The following is a 9,798-nucleotide window of genomic DNA, read 5'->3' on the forward strand; positions in this document are numbered from 1 at the left end:
TTGTCTTTGGAAATTGAAATTTGCCGAAGCATAAATGCATTGTTTATATATTTGCCTGAGAACATATTTACCACCCATTGCATAATCATATCCCCATAAATGCAACTTCACAAGAAAAATAAAAGAGTGCCCCTATGGGGGTAATGGAGCTACTCATGAGAGCAAGCACTAGTTAAACTAGAAAAAAATGGTAAGAAACAAAGCATGAAATCAACATGGAGATACTTTGATAAGACTCCATGTCAGAGCACCCAGGAAGTTCGGCCCCGGAAAGGGTGGGCTCTGCGAAGATGGCGGCCCCGGAAGTGCTGGAGTCAGACGTCTCGAGTTCGGTGACACTTTTGAAAAACCTCCAGGAGCAGGTAATGGCTGTAACAGCGCAGGTACAAGCCCTGACAAAAAAAGTCCAAACTGGAGCATATTCTACAGAGAAGGGTCTGAGCTTCTTGGAAGTGAAAGACCAGCTGCTGCTCATGTACCTAATGGACCTGAGCCACCTCATCCTGGACAAAGCCTCGGGAGGATCTCTGCAGGGACATCCCACAGTTTTGAGGCTGGTGGAAATCCGCACGGTTTTAGAAAAACTTCGCCCCTTGGACCAAAAACTGAAGTATCAGATTGACAAACTGGTCAAGACTGCGGTGACAGGCAGCCTCAGTGAAAGTGACCCACTTCGATTTAAGCCCCATCCCAGCAATATGATAAGCAAGTTGGGCTCTGAGGATGAAGAGGACGATGGCGCAGAAGAGGAGTCCGAGGCTTCGGGGAAGAAGTCTGTGAAGGGCTCCTCCAAGAAATATGTCCCACCGCGCCTGGTCCCAGTGCATTATGATGAAACCGAAGCAGAGCGTGAGCAAAAGCGCCTGGACCGGGCGAAGCGGCGAGCGCTGAGCAGCTCTGTGATCCGCAAGCTGAAGGAGCAGTACTCAGACGCCCCAGAGGAAATCCGAGACTCCCGGCATCCCCATGCCACTCGCCAGAGTCAGGAGGATCAGCACAGGATTAACTATGAAGAGAGCATGATGGTGCGTTTAAGTGTGAGCAAGCGCGAGAAAGGACGGCGAAAGCGAGCGAGTGTTATGAGCACGCAGCTTCACTCCCTCACACACTTCAGCGACATCAGTGCTTTGACAGAGGGGGCTCCCCATCTTGACGAGAGCCAGGGTCCTGCTAAAAAGCGCAAGAAGATGCCGAAGAAAGGCCGGAAGAAGAAAGGTTTCCGGAGGCGCCGGTGACGCGCTTCTGCACTCTGTCATCCGGGTGCTCCGCCATATGCAAATGGCCTTGGAAGTGTGGGAAGATCTTTACTAAATAAAATGGCGTTTACTTATAAAAAAAAAAAAAAAAAAGACTCCATGTCATTATTTGGGAGTCGGCAGGACAGAAAAAAATCTGCTACATCTGGCACCCATAGTTATATTATGTTTGAGATTCCTTTTTATTTAGAGAAAGAGGGGAAAATATTGTGCAACATTCCTTTAAACTGTGTAAAGATGTGTCCCTGCTGTTAGTTTAATAAAGAGATAAATGACCAATAGCTAGGCAGGAAGAGGTTAGGCAGGACTTCTGGGGACAGAGAGGTCTCAGGGGAGAAAAATAGTTACCAACAAGACACAGAGGGAGCAAGACATGCAAGAGGAGCGGTAAAAGCCATGAGCCATGCAGCAGCACATAGACAAATAAAAATGGGTTAAGTTATAAGAACTAGTTAGAAGCAAGCCTAAGCTATGACCAAGCTTTCATAATTAATAAACAATAATGTGTCATAATTTGGGGGCTGGTGATCCAAAAAAACCTACTACACATGGCACCTGCCCAATATCTAACCACATATATCCACATAAGGTCTGAAAAACCAAAGAAAATTCTGGACAAGAAGCTGGATGTGCCTTTCTAGTCCTACAGTCTCTCAGGTGGGCTGATGCTCAGCAGCATACACAGGCACAGCTACCAGCAGCTCCCTTTGGGCTGGAGTCAGCTACCAGTACTATCTGCCCGTGCTATGCACCAGCACCATGTGCTAAACTGAGTCACATGGTGGTTGACATAACAGTTTAAGATTTGTCTCATGTGATCAGAGAACACTGCAGGTACTCAAGAAAAACAAACCCAGATGAAAAATACCTCTAAATAGGTACAATGTATTTAAAAAAATGTGTGTAGGCTTTAAAAATAAAATGGGTATAGACAGTCATAGAAAAAATAGTTTATAAATATTGAAAATAATTTAGAAATAATAAAACCTTTAAAGAGAGACTAAAATAGTATTAAAATGGTAAGTCACATAAAGATGGATTTTGTATGGGGCCTTGTTGACTTTTAATTTTTTGATTGCTAATGAGTGAATAACAGCTACTAAGAGACATGAGATTGCAGGGGAACTGCTGAATTAAGCAGCCTAGATACTTTAAGAATGCCTTAACCTTAAAATGGAAGTCAGAATATGTATTGCTTTGGGGAAGAGGTTATGCTTTTGTTTACACAGAAAACAAAAGGCTGTGGATTCCTTCAAGGTTGATAGAGATCAGGTTTGACCAGGGAGACCCTTGAAAATCCTGGCTACAGACATAAAGAGATAAACCTGCAATACAGGTGACATATATTTTACCTGTTCAACATAAAACAAAGAAATCATTTTTGGCTGGCTTATGTACAATGCATGATCTATAATTTTGTTAATACAGATATGTATGTTACCTTTGAATGTTGTGTGGTTTCAGAACAAGGGGACCAGACAACAATGAAGATGGATGGTCCAGGTGATCCAGTCTCTCAGAATGCCTCTGTTGTAGTTTCCTCAGAGTTCTGCATCCAGAACAGCTTCAAGGGTGCTGAGATGGTTCAGTCTCACAGACTACTTCAGCCAGAACTGCAGGTAAGCCTTGAACTTCCCCATTGCACAGAGACTGAACAACTAATGATACAGCTAACTCTCCCAGGACTTGACAATTATCTTAATTTTTTCAGGTTCCCTAATGTGGCTGAGGAATTAGCAAGGTAAAAGATGGCTGTGTGGCTTGCTCCCTTCTCTCTCTGATCTTTCAGCATTTGCCCCAATATCTGGCTCTGGGTCTTTATTATTAAGACCAATTAGATCTCATGTAACAATTGGCATCCAATGTGGAGATTGAACCCAAGGCCCTGAGATTAAGAGTCTTATGTTCTACCTAAAGATGTCATCACCTCTAGACAACAGAAGGTAGCTGAGAAAACATGACACTCACATTCCCAAGAGGTTGAGTGCATAGTTTGGGTCATTTGATGAGTTATGGATGTCTGTCAGCATTTAGCAGAATTGGTTACAAACTGTTATTCATCATGGTCAGGAAGAAAGCTAAACAAAGGAGATTAGATTCAGGGATCTTTTTCTGAAGGGAAAAAGAGGGATACAGTATAGAAATGATGGAATAAAAAGGTGTATTATTGAGTCTACTTTTGAACAACCATTAGTCTCAACTATTTTACATTGGTATAAATTTTTATATATAGACACAAATTTAAGGTTATTTTTGTTATATTGTATATGTTTCTACTCTTATTTAAGCTATTGCACCTATGCAGCTCATTTGAAAATGTAATACAACATTTTAGTTCTTGAAAGCTATTTAGGATAATAAAGAAAGACAGATTAGTAGTGAGTCATCTATAACAATCAAACTTATAGTCATGTTAGGTATGTTTTCGAGGTCAAACAGAGATATATTTTAAATAAATAGGTGGTCTTCAAACACTTCAGAGACCCGCAGAATATGGCATTTAAGATGTTTCAGTAACAAGGCTTTCATGACAACGAGACACATCTGCCTGTGGCAGCACCAATCTACTTTAAAGAAAATGATGGGCATCAAAGAACCTCCCTATGGAGTTTGCTTTTTTATGGCAAAAGCTAGCCATTTGGGCAAGAAACTTCCTTTACCTTAACTGCTGACAGAATTCTGTCCAAATTGGGAAGCAGAACACAAAAGAAAACAACTGTCAAACTTTACCAAGACATAATAGGACAGTCCTTCAAAAATTCCTGGTTCACAGTAAAGTTTGTCAGATATCCTAGGCCTGTAAGCCAGAGACTGATGCTCCAGTGTTACAGAGGAACCTTGGAATGACTTTCCAGACACCCAGATGTCTCTGTCATTTCTTTAGTCTTGAAGGTCGCTTACTCCGTACTTCATGTTTACTCAGGTAATATACCCTTCTCAGGTCTCTTATGGAATTTAAGATTAGACAGTTATAGTTATGGTTTCCCTAGTTATGATAGAAAGAAAATTAGATATAAAGCTTTAGACTCACCAAGATAGGATAGATAATGGTGTATTTTCTCTGGATTTGCCAAATGCAAATGAACTGAACATTGTGAATATATTTCTTACCTGATAATTGTTCTTATTGCACATAGTTTTACTAAGTCTGAGTCAAAATCTTCCTTTTGTATTTAGAGAATACCTGGTAATTGTCCTTATTGTATATGGTTTTACTGTGTGAGAGTTAAAACATTTCTTTTTTTTATTTAGACAAAAAGGAACAAATGTTGTGGAATAATCTTTTCATACACTGTAGTAAGGAGCTGCGGGCAGGCCTGCTTCTCATCCCGCCCAGCTCCCACACGGCTAGCTTGACACCTGAAATAACAACACACAAATTGTATTCTTTTAAACACTGCTTGGCCCATCATATTCTGATTGTCAGGTAAGCTTTATTTGTTATAGCACAAACGAAGTATCACCACAACCATGGCCATGGTGTCTCTTCACAGTTTAGAAACCCTAAATAAAATCTCAGTTAAAACAGATAATGTGGTGGTTTGAAAGAAAATGCCCCCCAAAGGGAGTGGCAATATTAGGAAGTGTGGCCTTGTTGGGGGAAGTGTGTCACTTTGGGGGTGGGCTCTGATGTCTCTCTTGCTCAAGCTTCCCTTAGTGTGATTGCCAGACAACTTCGTGTTGCCTACAAGATGTGGGACTCTCAGTTACTTCTCCAACACCACATCTGCCTGCATGCTGCCATGCTTCCCATCATGATGATAGTGGATGGAACCTCTGAAACTGTAAGCAAGCCACCTCAATTAAATGTTTCCTTTATAAGAGTTGCTGTGGTCATGGTGTCTCTTCACAGCAATAAAAATCCTAACACAAATCAAATGTATATTTTATTATTCATTAATGAAAATAATAAACTTGTTATTGGGGGCTGTTTTTGTTTTATGAGGTAGGGTCTCTTTATGTAGACCTTGGCTGTCCTGGAACTCACTATGTAGACCAAGTTGGCCTCCAAATCTCAGAGACCCAATTGCCTCTGTCTCCCATTTGCTGGGATTAAGGCATGTGCCACAACTGCATGGTTATTTTTGGTGACTTTGGAGATATCTCTATACAATCTAGGCTGGCCTTGACCTGGTGAACCTCCTGGCTCCACCTCCCAAGTGTTGGTTGACAAGTGTGTACCACCAGGCTTGGCTGGTACACTATTTTTAATATTTTGCTGCTTCTGACTTTATGTGTGAAATTTCAAAGAAACTGTAGTATCATGCTTCTAACACTAAATATATATTTTATGTAAGGGTTTTCTTTTCCATTTTCAGGTAAAAAGAGACACTTTTGACAAATCCAATATGATGACATTTGAAGTCTACACTCCAGCAGATTCACAGGACATATTAGATTTAATAAAAAGTTTTTTGTGAGACATTATTTCTCACCACACACTATAACCCTAGCTTCCACCCTAATGTGTTTTCCCATCTCTGTTTCTCCTTTGAAGTTTAGATCTGAATTTCAGAGACATTGCTAATGCAAAGTAAGTCAGTGTCTAGACCATCTGGGTTTCTAATCATTTTCTCTCTCTCTCTCTCTCTCTCTCTCTCTCTCTCTCTCTCTCTCTCTCTCTCTCTCTCCCCTGATGCAAGTTTCCCCAATGTTGACATTAAGAGATTCCTGAATATAGTGTCCTTAACTACTACCTTAACCTCCTCACTTTGAGTTGGATGCCGCCAGCTGGGAGGACAGGGGATTGCAAATCTGATGGAGCCATCCTTGGCTGGGAGGGCATGTCAGAGGAGGTGCTGAAGGGAAGGGTCTGGAGAGAGGCTCTTAGCAACAGAAAAGCTGACAGCTCAGAGGTCGTGGTTCCTTCTCTCAAAACCCTGTCGTAGGAGAGAGTGAGAAGGGCTCAGCTGGAAGTGGTGGCAGAGGCTGAGGCAGGAGGATCACGACAAAGTGAGATCCGGGCTAGCCTGGGATACAAAGTGAGATTCAGAAAAGCAAAACAAAACAACAAATAAATAAAACTGGAGGTGGGGGGTGACAAATCAAAGCCAGAAGGTTGGGGGGGGGGGGAGACAATAGAGACAGCCCCTAGGACCTGAATCACCAGCTCACAGGAAGTATGCGCTTCCCAGTCTCCATGAGTGATAAAGAAACTCCTCCCTCAAGTTCCCAAGAGAGCCAAACAAGACAGTCCATGGGAAGCACTTAGCACCTGCGCACAAAAGTGCTGTGTGCTTGGTGTCTGTAACAACTATTACCGTAACATTATTGTTGTTTTATTCTATTTGTGGGTGTGTTTGTTCACTGAGACAGAGTCTCTCTGTGCAGCCCAGGTTGACCTAGAACTCACTACATAGCCCAGGCTCTCCTCAAGCTTATCTTCTCCCTGCCTCAGCTTCCTGAGTGTTGAAATTACAGGCATGTACCATCACACCCAGCTTGGTGTTGGTTTTATCCCTGCCATTGTTTGGCTCCCGCTAGCACCTGTACCCTATGTGGGTGAAGCAGGCGCTCAAAGACTTGCCACCTCGCAAGGACGCTGTAAATGTAAGCCTTGAGGTTCGGGAAGGGTGGCATCTCCAAGGGCCCTGGGTTCGGCTTCTTTCTGCTACACACCAGGCACACCAAAGGAGAACACACCCCATCTCTATCTTGGGGCTTGAGGGAGCAACCTCAGAACCTGATACTCCTGAGTCCAGAGAGAGGCCAAGCCAGTTCCAGGAAGAGCCTGGCCTTGGTCCAGCACGGAGGAGCAAGGAGCACAGAGGCATGACTCTGCAAGCCACCAACGAAGGTGATGAGATGGTTCATGATAGCCACTGCTCCACTTGTGAGATGTGACAATGAGCCAGCCAGTCCTCACCTCGGGAGCGCACGGGAGCAAATGCAAATGGTGTTTAGAAAACCAGTGTGGCTATGGAGGGCTTGCTGGCCCGGGCTTTGCCTGCTCCATTCAGTGTCTGTGGAAAGCACAAGGCCTAGATTGAAACAGTTCTTTATAGGAGTCCAGGGAGGGGAGATTAGTAAGGTGGGGCTGGGGATCTAGAGCTCCTGTGTGCTCTAGATTGGGTTTATAATGATGGGGGCCCAGCTAGCTCTGCATTCGTGCAGACCTGGTCCTAGCGAGGTGGCTGCAGAATGGAATATGTCTAGTATGGCATACAGAGAAGACCACAGAGAGACCCGAGGCTCAAGATAGCCTACCTAGGGCTAATGACAAATGAAACACCGCTGGCAGCATTGTGATGGGGCTATGGAACTCTGTGTCTTTTGAGTATTCCCTTCCTTTTCTCGGGGTGCCTTCTGCGCAGGTGTGAGAGGAGTTGGGGACAATTCAAAGTCATCGACAGAGACCTGCACCTATGGTGATAAGCAAACTAGCAGCACTCACACTTTGCTCATTAATAAATTAGCTAGTTAACTAATTAAGTGATATTCTACTGATTACCTGGCATGCTGATGAATTTTATGTCTCCACCAGTCTGGGTCAGAGTGTCTAGACATTGGTCAGATACTCAGGGTGTCTTGGTGAGGTGAGAGACTTAGGGGTGAACTGGCAAACTGAGTGGAGCCATGGCCCTCCTACTGTGGATGGGACTCTTACTAGAAGCCATGACTACAACGTAACTGGTTTGAGCCCTTCCCCTGTCCTCAGACTGGATCTCATACCATCAACTCTCCAGGCTCTCAAGAGTACATACTGCTTTTCTAGAGGACCTGAGTTTGAATCCCAGCACCTATAACCAGGCAGTTTACAACTATCTGTCACTTCAGCTCCAGGGGGAACCAGCACCTCTGGCCTCTGGGCACCAGATATACACACGTACATAATTAAAAGTGACAAACACTAATCTCTCTTTCTCTCTGTCTCTGTTTTTGTTTGCTTGTTTGGTTGGTTTGGGGGTTTTTTTAAATTTGTTTTGTTTGTTTTTTGTTTTTGTTTTTTTCGAAACATGGTTTCTCTGTGTAACAGCTGGAACTAGCTCTTGTAGACCAGGCTGGCCTCGAACTCACAGAGATCTGCCTGCCTCTGTTTCCCATGTGCTAAGATTGAAGGTGTGCACCACCACCACCCAGCTCTGTCTCTGTTTTTGTTTTGTGTTGAATATGGGTTTGGCTAGCTCCAGCTGGCTGGGGACTTGCTACACAGAACCAGGCCGGTCTTGAACTTTTGCTCCTCCTGCTAAAGCCTCTCAAGTGGGATTACACGCATGTATCACCACACCTGGCTTTGCATGAATCTTTTGATACCCGCACACCCATGAGTATATCTTACGGAGCTCGATTCTCTAGAGTCCTAATAACGCACTGGCTCTGCGCCAGGCTATCCTATGCTAAAATAGTGTCAGCAGCCAGCCCTCTGCAGCAGAGAGCTGAGAAGAGAGACCTAAGCGGAGGCCTCACCCATGTGACAGGTGTTGTCGCTGAACACGTGAGGTTTCTAGAGATAACTTGAGGTGTGAGGGTGATCAAGAGAATGGGGATCCGAATAAAGAGGCAAATACCAGAGGCAGTAGAGAATAAGTTGATTAAGCCTAATGACATTACATTTAAAACTCCATGGGACTACAGACTGGAGAAGTGTGTGTGTGTGTGTGTGTGTACATTAGAACTGAACCTAGAGGATCAAACGCTAGATCCTATGTAACTTCATATTATTCTCAAGGAGGATGAGGACACGGGCTTGGATTTCCAGTGAGGGTAGAAAATCATGTTGACATGTATCTGTGCTCAGACCATGAATTAGGTATAGTTACCCAAACACAGACACCCCCAACATTCTTGGGTTTCTTTGGAAATTAGGTTTTGCTCAGAACAGCCCTGAGTTTCTAGGCTTTGGGGTTGATGTGACCCAGTGAATCTTGGGATGCCCAGTCAGACAGATCCCATTCGGGAGGAAGCTGTGCTCCTGGCTCAATACGCCTCTGCTGAGTAGACCGGAGCCTAGCTCTCCACCCAGGTGTGTGCTGGTTTCTTTCTGTTTGATAAGGGCGTGCTGTTCTGGTGGTTCCCAGGCAATAGACCTGAGCTCCCGGCCAAACCAGCATGGGCAGATCAGCCACAGGGCCTGCTGGGAAGGCAAATGGCCTGGCTCCAGGTGCCACTGCAAAGGTTGTTGTCTATGTTCTTCCCAAGCCTCTGAAGCCGTGTGGTCAACATGTCTCTGTGGGAGGCACACTCTCCCAGCCCAGCTTTCTGGGCCAACTATAGACTTCCTATCCTGACTGTGGGTCCTATCATAGCCCAGGAATTGTGGACAGTGGGAGGAATCTAGACATAAATGAGACATGGAATTTTACACTGAGCCCTGGAAACCAGTTAACTGTGTTTAAATCCCAGAAAAGCAGGAAGACAGAGGGCTGGGGTGTATAGCACTAACCTGTACTGGTTCATCTGTGATGGCTCATTTCACAAAGCTGGGAGTGATCAATAGTCCCACCTGTTTTCTTCCTTCCATGAATAAGTTTGGAACAAACCAAGAGAGAAGACAGAGGGCACAGATGCCAGTCAGAATAGCAGCCTTGAAGGTGATCTGAAG

The 9,798-nt window shown here is 44.3% G+C and overlaps 1 protein-coding gene across 1 annotated transcript; it reads left to right on the forward strand.

Annotated features, from left to right (window-relative positions):
- The first annotated feature begins 252 nt into the window (after positions 1-252).
- LOC126513120 (neuroguidin-like) lies at positions 253-1,334 on the forward strand. The gene has a single exon (XM_050161291.1). It carries the CDS (start codon positions 291-293, stop codon positions 1,233-1,235), a length of 945 nt encoding a protein of 314 aa, XP_050017248.1. The 5' UTR covers positions 253-290; the 3' UTR covers positions 1,236-1,334.
- The last annotated feature ends 8,464 nt before the right edge of the window (positions 1,335-9,798 follow it).

Source organism: Alexandromys fortis, unplaced genomic scaffold, assembly GCF_014885135.2.
Source record: "Alexandromys fortis isolate MF-2015 unplaced genomic scaffold, M_Fortis_MF-2015_v1.1 scaffold_122, whole genome shotgun sequence".
NCBI classification, from domain to species: domain Eukaryota; kingdom Metazoa; phylum Chordata; class Mammalia; order Rodentia; family Cricetidae; genus Alexandromys; species Alexandromys fortis.